The 13,871-nt window shown below is 38.5% G+C and overlaps 1 protein-coding gene across 2 annotated transcripts in view; it reads left to right on the top strand.

Moving 5' to 3' along the window:
- Positions 1 to 13,871, top strand: part of RNLS (renalase, FAD dependent amine oxidase) — a 313,877-nt gene that overhangs the window by 731 nt on the left and 299,275 nt on the right. For both annotated transcript variants that reach the window (XM_023739756.1, XM_004369903.3), the window contains exons 2-4: positions 467 to 572; positions 1,185 to 1,327; positions 10,777 to 10,935. In XM_023739756.1, coding sequence (XP_023595524.1) covers positions 467 to 572; positions 1,185 to 1,327; positions 10,777 to 10,935 — 408 coding nt within the window. The remainder of the gene's footprint in view (positions 1 to 466; positions 573 to 1,184; positions 1,328 to 10,776; positions 10,936 to 13,871) is intronic.

Below are 13,871 nucleotides of genomic sequence, written 5' to 3'. Positions count from 1 at the left end.
GTTTTTTTTTTTTTTTTTGGGGGGGGGGGCGCTGGGGTTTCCAGATTAAAAGGATCCCAAGGCGCCCATTGACTAAGAATTTCCGAAAATCTAATTTACAGAATCCTATTATTCTTTTGAAACCTGACTGCACGAGTGAGAGAAAGCATTCGTTGATTAATTCGTTATGAGATTCCATTCATCTTTTTGTTTTATTTTATTCTTTTCTTTTATTCAAATTATTAAATATATGCACCACAGTGTTGGACAGTGCTGCGGTATTCACGAGTCTTTTTTTTTTTGTCAATCTCACAGTGACCAAATTGTCTCTGTTACCTACCTCATGACAATGTTAGATGATAAAACCATCAAATTAAAAAAAAAATCTACAGTTGTAATCAATTGGAGGGTAACCTGAGGTGAATTGCGTTAATTGCAAAAAGCTCATTTTAATGCAGTAAGACGTTTTCCTGTGAATTAATTCAAGGGGGAAGAATGACTACGGCCAACAGTCCTCATAATGCACAGTGTATGGCCGATTTGGGCGCTCAGTACATCACCTGTACTCCTTATTATGCCAAAATACACCAAAGGTGAGTTCGTTGAAAAGGGTGGAATCAGTCTTGCTAATTGTATGATGTAAAAAAGATACAGTTCATGCATTTTTAACAATTTTAATGTTACCTCTTGTAATATAGTGAAGTTATTATATTATCATCACGATGGTGTTGGCAGTAGATTAACCTGAGTAAACTGGAAACTGTAATACCAGCTCCATGGGATTGTTGTGATGATTAGATGAGATGATACCTAGAACACAGTAAGGTCTCAATAAATATAAATATGTTGATGCTGAGGAAGAGGACAAATACCTACAATGCAAGTCAATCTTAACCTAATTTAAAGATTGGTGAAATAAACAAGACTACCTTGCTGTGTATTTTCATTGACTTTAATTTTGAAATATACGGGGAAATAGACTTTTGGCTAATGTCTGCAAAAGATCTATAGATTCTTAAAACACTCCTGTTCTTCACCTGAATTCTAAATTTTAGTTAACACAAAATATACATTGAGTTGATCATATGAAAGTTGCTGGTTATGAGCTAAAATGATAACCTTTAAAAATGCTTCGAAGAAAATATGGTATTTTTAGAGCCGATTGTAGTATCTGCTTACATTATGTATATATTGATTCATTTCAGTTTTTATGATGAACTGTTAGCTCATGGTGTTTTGAAGTATCTGACTTCTCCTATCGAAGGAATGGTGATGAAAGATGGAGACTCTAACTTTGTGGCACCTCAAGGAGTTTCTTCAATTATTAAGCATTACTTAAAAGAATCAGGTGGGAAAGTGATTTTTTTCTGCTTTTTAAAAAATCAGCATTTTAAAATAAAAATTATACACTTAATCAAATAATGCCTATCCATATATGTGTGTGTGTACCACCATTGAACTGGTAACTTTCTGATAAATATTTAGGTTGTTTGGGAGTAGAGAGTTGTTTTGTTTTGTGGGATTTTGTTTGTTTTTGTTTTGCTAATACAAACATTGCAGCAGTGTCTAACCTTGACTTTTCTTTTGTTAGTGTACCTGTAGCCCTAATTCCTAACAGTTTAAAAGCTGTGTCAAATGGTATGTGCATTTTTAATTGAACTAGGCTGTGCCACACATTCTTCTAAAAGAATACTCAGTAGTAGTGAATGTGACTTTCTCTTTCCCCACATCTGGTTATTAGAGACATTTTTAATTTTTGCCAATCTGTCAGGTTAAAAATGGTGTGTCTGTGGTTTTGATTTGCATTTCCTAAGTTATGAGTGGGTTTGTGCATCTTTTGTTTTGTTAATTGGCTCTTTGCATTTTTTTTTCCTGTGAACATCTTCTTCGTAACCTTTGCCCATTTTCTATTAGGATTTTCATTTGTTCTTGTATATTTCATGAGTGCTTTGAAAATGGACGTTTTCTTAAGAAATTAGAACTTTTCTTAAAATAATAAACGGTTTTGTTATTTTAAACAGAAGTAGGCTTGTTGATGAATCATAATTCTGTTAAGGTCCTAATGCAAGATCACTTAGGAAAGGTACAGGCTGAGAACTTGTTTTGCCTTATAAGCGATTTCTAGAATAATTGCTGTTTTAGTCTTCCTCATCAAATATTACTTACTGAGAACCGTCAGAATTTGTGATACTGGGCATAAGGGACGTCAGTGAAATTGAATACACAACATGAAAACATAATACATGCCATTCTGGGTTGGACCATTTTTCCATCCAGGATGGTGACATTTTGCCAGCATGTGACTTTTTAAAATCTGTTTTCCTTCATGATTTTCACCTAACTCAAGTTAGATGTGTATATTTAGTGAAATCCTAAAGTGCTTACTAACTGTATTACGTATGTATGCGTGCATGTATCTACCCACTTAGCCATTCATTCAGTAAACATTTATTGAGTGCTTACTAAATGCCAAGCACTGTTTTAGGTAATAATGATAGAAGGATCAACCAGAGTCCCTGCTTTCATGGAGCTGTTGTTCTGGCAGAGAGTCATTCCTTGAATACTTAGCACCTGCTTTCTTATTTTGTAAGGTATTTGGGGAATATATGTTTTAACTTCTGATTTTGCTTTGGAAGTTCTTGGGGGCAGAGATCATATTTAATTTTTTGTAGCTCACACAGAATCTAATAGTACCTTGTTTATAATAGCTACAGTGATATAGATTTCTTATATATCTATATTATATATAGTTTATATATATATATTTTTAGATGATTGTAGGTTCAGTTAATTTAACCAATTCTTAGTAAAAACCTATTTATATTTTCAATTTTTATAATCTCTTGGGACCGTGAACCCTGTAGCTTTTCTTACCACAATTTAAAATGTTAATCCTATTTGTTAGTATTGTTTATTTCAAAAAGTCACTTTAAAAAAAAAAATGAGTTACATATTCCTGGTAGAAAATTAGAAAATACAGCAAAATACTGAGAAAAAAGTTATTATCATGTATAAATCAATAAATCCATTTCGTGATATTTTCTTTCTTCTTTTTTAAAAATGAATTTTTACATAATTGAATTCATGATCTACATAATTTGAGTCTATACAAACTTTTCCTTTGTTTATTTTAATATTCTCTTTGTAATCCTTCAAGATTTCTATCTTCCCTCTACCCAGATCTACTGTTACAGGTTTTGATAGAACCTGAGCATACCATTATTTAATTTTACAATTATATCCCTTTAAGTATTCTTTAAGCCCCTTCAAAGCTTTCCATCCTACATGAAAGTATTTTAGTTTTTCCACAGTATAAGCTACGGTAGTCCCTGCAATCAAAATGGCCTGGATTCAAATTAATTCTCTACCACCCCTTCTTAGCTGTGTGATATCAGGAAAGTTTTAAAATCCGTATCAGTTCTTTGATTGATAAAATGAGGGTAATAACAGTACCTACTGCAAAGAAATGTTGTGAGGAATAAAGGAGGTAATAGACCCGTTATCGAGCCAAGCACATAGTAATCTCCTGATAAATGTTAGTTTAAAAAATAGTCTACTTGAATGAATGAGGCTGATCTTCATTATGTCCTCAGTCCAGAAGAACCCAAATTAACGAGTTATTCTAAAAATACTCTACATTTTGGAGTCTGGTTGAGTTTACAACCTTACAGTCTGATGGACTAATCAGTGGTGACTCAGATTGAGACCAGACTTCCAGGAAAATTATCTAGGTGGGATATGCCTAATCAAGTATGCTTTTAGATATAGGTACAAACTTCTGAAGCCAGTATTTAACTAGACCGGTTTCACAGAACAAGTAGTAAAGGTCAGAGGTAAACAGACACTTGCCTCTTGACCTTATGTTCTGTTTTTATTTATTGTTTGGTATATTCACATTAACCTTATTATAGAGAAAACTATATTTACTGGCATCGATCTTAGCAACTGTTTACCCTCCCCATTAAATACAGTGTACTCCTTGAATGACTCAAACATGATTTTCTGTTGTTCTGCCTTTTTTTTTTTTTTTTAAAGTTATTGTTGCTGAGGTGGGAGAATCTCTAAATAATAAATGCTATTCTAGCTATCACTTATTTAGTGCTAACTGTTTACCAGACATTATGACATTATGTTAGGCACTTTACATAAAATTATTTCTAATACAACAATCTTTCAAGGTACTTATCATTATCCTCATTTTTCTAGTGAGGAAAATGAGACTCAGGGGAGGCTACTTTGCCTAAGATGGCTTGGCTAGTAAATAACAGAGCTGGAACTCCCATGAACCTGGCCTTCTTGTCTGGTCCTATTAGCTATCCCATGGACCTCTGGTAGCACAGTGGTTAAGAGTTATGGCGAGCTATGGTTGCTAACCAAAAGGTCAGCAGTTCGAATCCACCAGCTGCTCCTTGGAAGCCCTATGGGGCAGTTCTCCTCTGTCCCATAGGGTCACTATGAGTCAGGATTAGCTTGACGGGTTTGGTTTTTGGTTGATCCCATGGATGTTGCCCATGGAGGGCAATCAGAGATGCTGTACCCTCTGACTTAACATCTGTTTTGTAGGGCCTTCTCTTTTCTTCCTGACTTGCTGTCTACAGTATGAGAGATTGTTCCCATCCCACCCTGGTTCCACATGTCACTAGACACATGGCTAAGATATCAACCTCATAATGCCCTCTTCCCCTAGTTCCCCTATGTCATTGTTTAGCCCCTTCCCTTTGGGGAGGGAATTATTAAAGAGTGTTGTTGTTAGGTGCCATCAAGTTGGCTCTGACTCATAGCGACCCCATGTATAACAGAACAAAGCATTGCCCAGTTCTGCGCTATCTTCACAGTTACTGTTGTTAGGTGCCATCGAGTTGGCTCTGACTCATAGTGACCCTATGTACAACAGAACGAAACACTGCCCAGTCCATTGCCACAGTAGTAGGTGTGTTTGAACCCATTTTTGCAGCCACTTGTCACTCTATCTTGTTGAGGGTCTTCCTCTTTTTTACTGACCCTCTACAGAGCATGCTGTTTTTTGCCAAGGATTGGTCCTTCTGATAATGTGTCCAAAGTAAGCAAGTCAAAGTCTCGTCATCCTCACTTCTAAAGCGTATTCTGGCTGTACTTCCTCCAAGACAGACAGATTCCATTAGTTCTTCTGTTAGTTCAGGGTATATTCGATATTCTTCACCAACACCATAATTCAAATGTGTTAATACCTCTTCAGTATATCATCTTATTTCTTTATGCCACATGGGAGATGGATCACCTGATAGTTATTGCTTATGACATTTGGAGAGTGATGGTCTAAGTCCTTTTGCTTCTGGATAAGGCCTATGTCATTAAATCATAAGAGGATGAATTCAGCCTCTGGGACACAGAGAAGGAGGTTTTTTTTTTTTTTTTTTTAATATTGTGCTTTAGATGAAGGTTTGCAGAGCAAATTAGTTTCTCATTAAAAAATTAATACACATATTGTTTTGTGAGATTGGTTGCCAAACCCATGACGTATCAACACTCCCATTTCAGACCTTGGGTTCCCCATTTCCATTCATCCAGCTTTTCTGTCCCCTCCTGCCTTCTTGTCCTTGCTTCTGGGCTGGTGTGCTGGTTTAGTCTCATATTCATGGCTGAGCTACGTTTATTATTTGTTTCATGGGCCTGTCTAATCTTTGGGTGAAGGGGGAACCTCAGGAGTGACTTCAGTACTGAGTTAAAAGGGCATCTGGGGGCCATACTCTTGGGGTATCTCCAGTCTCTGTCAGACCAGTAAGTTTGGTCTTTTTATGTGAGTTTGAATTTTGTTCTACATTTTTCTCCAGCTCTGAGTGGGACCCTCTGTTGTGATCCCTGTCAGAGCAGTTAGTGGTGGTAACTGGGCACCATCTAGTTGTGCTGGACTCAGTCTGGTAGAGGCTGTGGTAGTTGTGATCCATTAGTCCTTTGGACTAATCTTTCCCTTGTGTCTTTGGTTTCCTTCATTCTCCCTTGCTCCACACAGGGTGGGACCAGTGGAGTATCTTAGATGGCTGCTCACAAGTTTTTAAGACCCCAGATGCTACTCACCAAAGTAGGATATGGAACATTTTCTTTATAAACTGCATAATGCTGATTGAGCTAGATGTCCCCCAAGATCATAGTCCTCAGTCCTCAGCCCAGTAATTTTGTCCCTCAGGGAGTTTGGATGTGTCTGTGAAGCTTCTATGACTGTGCTTGGTCAAGTTGTGCTGACTTCCCCATTATTGTGTACTGTCTTACCCTTCACCAGAGTTAATTCTCTATTGTTTAGTTAGTGTTTTCCCCTTCCCACCACTTCTCCCTCATAACCATCAAAGATAGTTTTTTTCTGTGTAAACCTTTTCATGAGTTTTTATACTAGTGGTCTCATACAGTATTTGTCCTTTTGTGATTGACTGATTTCACTCAGCATAATGCCCTCCAAATTCATCCATGTTGTGAGATGTTTCACAGATTCATAATTTTTCTTTATTCTTGCATACTATTTCATTGTGTGTATGTACCATAGTTTGTTTATCCATTCATTTGTTGATGGGCATTTAGGTTGTTTCCATCTTTTTGCTGTTGGGAATAATGCTGCAATGAACGTGGGTGTGCATATGTCTATTCATGTGATGGCTGTTACTTCTCTAGGATATATTCCTAGGAGCGGGATTGCTGGATTGTGTGGTATTTCTATCTCTAGCTTTTTAAGGAGGTGCCATATCATTTTCCAAAATGGTTGCACCATTTTGCATTCTCACCAGCAGTGCATAAGAGTTCCAGTTTCCCTGCAGCCTCTCCAACATTTGTTATTTTCCATTTTTTTTTATTTGTGCCAGTAACATTGGGGTGAGATGGTATCTCATTGTAGTTTTTGATTTGCATTTCTCTAATGGCTAGTGACCAGGAGCATTTCCTCCTGTGTCTGTTAGCCGCCTAAGAAGTTTTTATTTGACTTGTACTACCAATATGGAGGACTGTTGCTGCATTTATTTGTTTTTGTTTTATCAAAAAACAAAAAAACCCACTGCCATAGAGTCAATTCCGAATATGTGCAATGTAATTTCTCAAGTTTGACAGGATGAATTCCTTAGAAAAGTTGGTTTAAGTTGCAGATACTATTGGCTAGGTGATATCTGTGTGGTAATATTTACTTTTATCATTCTCTTCCTTTTTATTTGTATGCTTCTTTCTAAAACTGATATAGAAGAAGTGTACCTGGGTGGTTGTTTCAAAAATTTTCCCAGGTGGGTGATCATGGCACTCATCCACAGCATTGTTCTTCAGAGAAAAGCTAGAGAATAGCATGCAACTCTGGTTAAGCATTCTCCTGTTTAAGTAGTGCATATAGTTAGACATTGTTCATATCTCAGCAGGCCCCATCTGCTGCTCACTAAAACTTATTTGTTGGAAATTACTGGAGAAACATAAATTTTCATTTTCTCTTTAAAAAATGAATGAAGACGGGAGAAAATTGAATAAATATATAACAGAAACACATTTGCTTTTGTAAAATGTGTTAAACCTCCCTATCCTTTTCATATCTTTATAGGTATCCACAGGTTTTTTTTTTCTTCTCATTAAATATTATGTGCAAGGAAACAGTGGTAAATAAGACACATGGTCCCTGCCTTTGTTAATATATAGTGGATTCTTATAAAAGTGGCATGGTGGTGGTGTCTGACCTCCTTGTCTAACTTCACAAGGGAGAAGGAGAATCAATATCAACAGCCCAAGGCTGATTCCTATGAGGCAGAGGTCAGACATGCCTCCTTTCTCCACCATCTTTACCAGTTCTGACACCAACTATCCCTCCCACAGCACTCTCTACTTCTCTGCTGTGTTCGGTAATTCATTGCAATGGCCACACAGAACTCACAGACAATACTTATGATTATGGGGTTTATTAGGGAAGTAACAGGTCACAATTCAGGCTCAGGAATGCTCAGCATACAGTTCTTCCATCCGGACAGCTTCTTCTCAGCTGTGCCGCAAGACATACCTCTCTGGCTCCTAGGCCTCTGCCCTGCTCAGGCAAATATTACAAAGCTCTTTTAGCCCCTTGGCCTTTGGCCTGCTTGGACAAGTGTTACAAAGCTCTTTTAGCTCTGCCAGTAAATGCCCAGAGGTACCCCACTCCACCAGTAAGCCTCGGCCTAAAGGCACTCAGCCTTCTCGCTCTGTGGGCCAGGAAGCCCACTGCACCATCTCCTGCTGGTCTCTCCTGCCACCATTTCTCTTGCCGTCTTCAGTGTTACAGCTACCCCCCCCCCCCTTTCTGTCTGTCTTCTGGTTCCAGGAGCTTCTTAGCGCAGGGATCCCGGGTCCAAAGGACATGCTCTGCTCTTGGCTCTCCTTCCTTGGTGGTGATGGGATCCTCCCTCTGCTCTGGAATTGGCTCTCTTTTAAGCCTAGTGGGATGGCAAAACTGACCAATCCCTTTGGTGGGCCACAATTACCCCATTTGCACAGTCCCACCCAAGTGATTAGTTACAAGACCATGGTGAGAAAGGCCACACAAAAACAATCCATCACACCACAATTCTTTAAGCTTCAATTATTTTTTCTTACTTTTCAGTTTATGGTTTGTGTTAGGCTGGGTTCTCTAGAGAAGCAAAACCAGTAAAGCGTATAAATATATATAGAGAGAGTTTTATATCAAGGAGATGGCTTACACAGTTGTAGTGGCTGGAACATCCCAAGTCCGTGGATCAGGATAGAGGCTTCTCCCGATTCACATAGCCACAGGGGCTGGCAAACCCAAGATCAGCAGCTCAGAGAGCAGGGCTCTTGCTCACAGGCTGTGAAGATTGACGAATCCCAAGGTTGGCAGGCAAGACTGCAAGGCTTCTCCTGCTTCATGTAGCTGCCGGGCCTGGTGAACTGAAGATCAGCAGGTCAGAGAGCAGGGCTCCTGCTCACAGGCTGTGAAGATCCATGAATCCCAAGATCGGCAGATAAGCTGATAGCTCAAGTCCCAAGAACCAGAGGTCAGATGAACAGGAGGCAGCTGCAGGATCCAGAGCGAGCAAAAAGCCAGAACATCTTCTTGTATTCGGATGCAGGCCACACACCAGAGGAAACTCCCTTTCAACTGATTGCCTACTCACAGCAGATCCCATCATGGCAGTGATCACATATAAACACTGAGAATCATGGCCCAGTCAAGGTGACACGCAATCTTAACCATCACATGGTTCAAAACTCATTTTTTTAAACAAATATTAAGTGCTTAATATGTGCCAAGTACTGTGCTATATATTTTATACACTGTGCATAAAAACAAAACAGGCATAATTCTTGACTCATGGGCTTACAGATTAAAAGGGGGGAACGGTATTAAATAGTCAAATAATTATTAAAATACTGTTACTGCAATAACGTGGATTGGAGCCACCTGCCACAATAGACAATTCTGAGATGGGTGAGGTGAGCAGCAAGAGGTTTATTATATGTAGATATATAGGAGACAGAGGGGAATAGATGCCTCAGAAAAACCCATCTCCCCCACTGGAGATCGGCTGAAGGCTTTTATAGGGACAGGATTATGGGTCTTAGAAGTTTGTGTTAGTTTCCCCTTGAGGTGGTGATGTCTCAGATGAGTTACTCTTCTACTGGTATTCTTGAGGGTTATCTGGTGACATCCTTGGGGATTATCTGGTGACATCTTGGTTTTTCATGTCACGAGATGGGTGCTTTGTTTGGTTTTCATCCTTAGATCATTATCACTTGTTTTCTACCCTACAAGGAGGAACATCAGTTAATCTTAAACCTTGTGTAGAGACGGAAGAAACAAGATCATGAGACAATGTGGCGGTTAGCAATGGGGAGTAAATAATAGTGAACCAGGCCTGCGCAGCCTCTTCCAATACCCTTGTGATTAGTGCTAAGAAGAAAAACATGATAAGAGGGTACCATCAATTGTATTTTTCTTAATTCTGATTCTTCTTAATAAAGATAATTGATCCAGTGATGAAGACTTTTATTTCCCTTAGAGAAGAACTTTTTCATTGGGTTGAAATTCCTTTAATAGGGAATACCAAACCGGATCAAACCCGTTGCCGTTGATTCAGTTCCAACTGATGGCAACCCTGTGTGTTACCGAGGACAATTGCTCCATAGGATTTTCTTGGCTGTGATCATTATGGAAGGAGATTGCCAGGCCTTTTTTTTGAAGGTACTTCTGGGTAGATTTGAACCATCAACCTTTAGGTTAGTAGTCGATGGCAAACTGTTTGCACCAGCCAGGGACCTTAATAGGGAATACTGCTTTTATATTACTAGAGAGAAGAAAAGTTAATTGTTTAACACCTTTACTGAAATTTGTACTTTCTCTTTTAAATCATGGCATAACATTTCTGGATTTCAGTTTCCTTGTCTGTGAAATTAGTCGGTATAATCTGTATCAAGTAATTAGATTAGTGCTTGGAACATGTTGTTAGGTGCCATGGAGTCTGTTCCAACTCATAGCGACCCTATGTACAACAGAACGAACCACTGCCTGGTCCTGCGCCATCCTCACACAATCGTTGTGCTTGAGCCCGTTGTTACAGCCACTGTGTCAGTCCATCTCGTTGAAGGTTTTCCTGTTTTTAGGTGCTTAATGAAATATAGCTATTTTTTTTTTTTTGAGCCCTGGTGGTGCAGTGGTTAAGTGCTCGGCTGCTAACCAAAAGGTCTGCAGTTTGAATCCACCAGCCATCACTATCTTTTCTTTGACCTGGGTGGATCTGGTTTGTGACTATTCACTTCTCTCTCGTTGATATGGAAAATCCTGATTATGTGAATGTGATTTTGCTTTTGGAGCAGGTGCAGAAGTCTGCTTCAGACGCTGTGTAACCCAGATCAACCTGAGAAATGACAAATGGGAAGTCTCCTGGGAAACAGGCTCTCCTGAGCAGTTTGATTTTGTTGTCCTCACTATGCCAGTTCCTGAGATTCTGCAGCTTCAAGGTGACATCCAGAACTGTGAGTCTCTGCCTCTGTCCTCTGTTTCCCTTGGGAATGGGATTTCTGTGATAGAGTATGAATTCAGTTTAACTCTCTCAGTGAACGAAATATTATGGATTCTATGATTTGCGTGTTTTAAAAACTGATGCTTATATCTCAGATCATCATATTAATCTAGGCCAAACTGAAACCTGTAGAATTTTTTTTTTTAACCAGTTGAAAGTTGAACCTTTTTTTATTATTACCCTTGCCATCAAAAAGGTCAGTAATCTTGTTGCATAGGCAGTAATTTGGCCCTAAAGGAACAACAGTCTCTTTGGGGACATCCTGGAGATAAGAAGAGTTTTTATAATGTAAATTGTTGCTTGGGTTGCCTCATTTTCTGTCTGTTTGCTCTCCTGGTTGCCCTTTAGGTATTTATTTGTTTGAGGCAACTGCCCAGCCCTATTGTGAAAGAGAGGCTTAAGAGAAGGGGTGGGTTGGGACTGGCAGGGTGAATAAATTATGCTAAAAAAAAAACCAAACAAAAACTGTTGCCCTCCAGTCGATTCTGACTCATATGCTAAGGGAGCTACAGTTATGCTGTAGGAGCCAAAATTAGGATAAGAAATTAAAATTCTGAAGAATTTTTTCTGTCTGAGAAGACAAAAAAGAAAATTATTTTCTTGCTAAGAGCAACAAAGGTACATTTTTAGAAGGATAATGATATAGGGCTGTTGAAACATAGAATGTCATATCTTATTTAGAAAATCAGATCTTACTATTTTATAATACTGAATCAATTTTCATATGGAGAGAAACTGTTAGACCATTGTAGAGAATTTTTTTAAGAAAGCAATTTTTTTTTTAATACATGGTCATTGTTTCCTAGGGAGCACTGGTTTTGTTTTCAGTTACATTGAATTGAGGCCTAATAAGGACATGAGCAAAAATGCCCCCAAAGTAAGCTGGATTATGTGAAAGAAAGGAGAAGAAAACCAGCATAACATGACCTAGTCACCTGGTGTGGTTCTGAAGCAGCATATAAGTCTCATTTTGCTGTCTACCTCCCCAAAAGATCTCAGTTCCATCTAACACTGAGAGAACCTGATACGATTCTTCTTTTTTATTTTATAAGATTTTACCTAACTAATCAACTGTTTCCCTTTTCAGAAATTTGTTCATTTGCAGCTGGGGAAATTGTTGTTGCTATGGTATTATTAGTTAACCAGTTACCATCAAATTAAATGTGAAAATCAAATTTTATAATCAAATTTTGTAGTACTGTCAGTACTAGAGAGGACTTTGGAACAAGAACTGTAAGAAAAATGCTACACAGGCACAGTCTGGTGAGGACACTAACCCTGAAATGGTTCAACTCCATCAGCGTCGTTGTACCTCTGCCCAATTTCAGGAAGGGAGCATCCTACTGACCTGACTTGGGTCACATTCCCACCTCCGTGGCCAGGGGATGATGGAGTCCTTGATTAAAATCCTGTCCCATTGTATGTAATCAGTGGGGAGAAGGCAGTACTCCAAAATAAATATCGGTTCTGTGAGGAAGAGAAATTGCATGCCGAGTCATAAAAAATAACTCTACTGCGTAGGTGTTCTTTAATATTTGTAAAATGAATGAATGATTGATTGGTTGAATGAATGAATGAATGTATTTCCAAAAGGCCCAAGGAGCTACTTAAATTTTAGTTGGTTAGGTTGCGTCTCTCCATCCTCTTGGTGACATTCACGTTAAGAGAATCCTGTGATAGACTTTTTTTCTTTTTCGTTCCATATCCTGTTTGCATTAAATGTGGATACGTACAGAGAAGGAAAGAGAAACTCTATACTGACAATAGGCCTCATTTCTTTAAAATACTAGTTGCCTATACCTAAGCCCCAGTCTGATAATTGTGTTCATATATTGCTTTACATTCATTCATTTCGTTGTTCTGTATGCTGGTTTTAATTTAGTTACTTTATATCAGTTTATTAACGTTTTAAATAGTCTGTTGCTCTGTATAAGATTTTGTTGAGCAAACAAGAAGGATACCATGAGTTATGCCCTGGAATATGATGGTGACACTCTCTTTGGCACTCTAGCTGCTCTCTCATGTTAATCTAGACTGTTCTAGGAAGTTAAATCTAAAGACTGTAGGCCCTAGAAATGAAATCTGGAATCTTTAAGAGAACTTCAGATTTCTAACGTTTTTCGTCTTGGAAAACTTTGACATCTTGTTTTTTAAATTGGAATGTTTTTCTAATAAAACTTTAAAAATTTGATTTAAAAACTGTTCATGTGATATTTAACATAAACCCTTAGTTTGTTGTTGTTGTTAGGTGCCGTCGATTCGGTTCCAGCTCATAGCGACCCTATGCACAACAGAATGAAACACTGCCTGGTCCTGTGCCATCCTCACAGTCGTTGTTCTACTTGAGCCCTTTGTGGCAGCCACTGTGTCAGTTCATCTCCTTGAGGGTCTTCCTTTTCTTCACTGACCCCTCTACTTTACCAACCTTCACGTCCTTCCCCAAGGACTGATCCCTCCTGATAACATGTCGAAAGTATGTGAGACATAGTCTCGTCATCCTTGCTTCTAAGGAGCATTCTGGTTCTTCTTCCTCCAAGACAGATTTGTTCTTTTGGCAGTCCATAGTATATTCAGTAGTCTTCGCCAATACCACAATTCAAAGGCGTCAGTTCTTCTTCGGTCTTCCTTATTAATCGTCCAGCTTTTGCATGCACGTAAGGCAACTGAACACTCCATGGCTTGGGTCAGCACACCTTAGTCCTTAAAGTGACATCTTTGCTTTTTTCTTTTTTTTGCTGTTTAATTTTTCTTTTTTTTTTTTTTACTGTACTTCAGGTGATGGCTTACAGAACAAATAGTTTCTCATCAAACAGTAGTACACATATTGTTTTATGACATTGGTTAACAACCCCACAACATATTAACCCTCTAACTTCTCAACTTTTTTTT

This window comes from Trichechus manatus, unplaced genomic scaffold (assembly GCF_000243295.1).
Source record: "Trichechus manatus latirostris isolate Lorelei unplaced genomic scaffold, TriManLat1.0 scaffold00007, whole genome shotgun sequence".
NCBI classification, from domain to species: Eukaryota; Metazoa; Chordata; class Mammalia; order Sirenia; family Trichechidae; genus Trichechus; species Trichechus manatus.
Note: the sequence above shows the minus strand (reverse complement) of the source record. Positions and strands in the feature narration are given on the sequence as shown.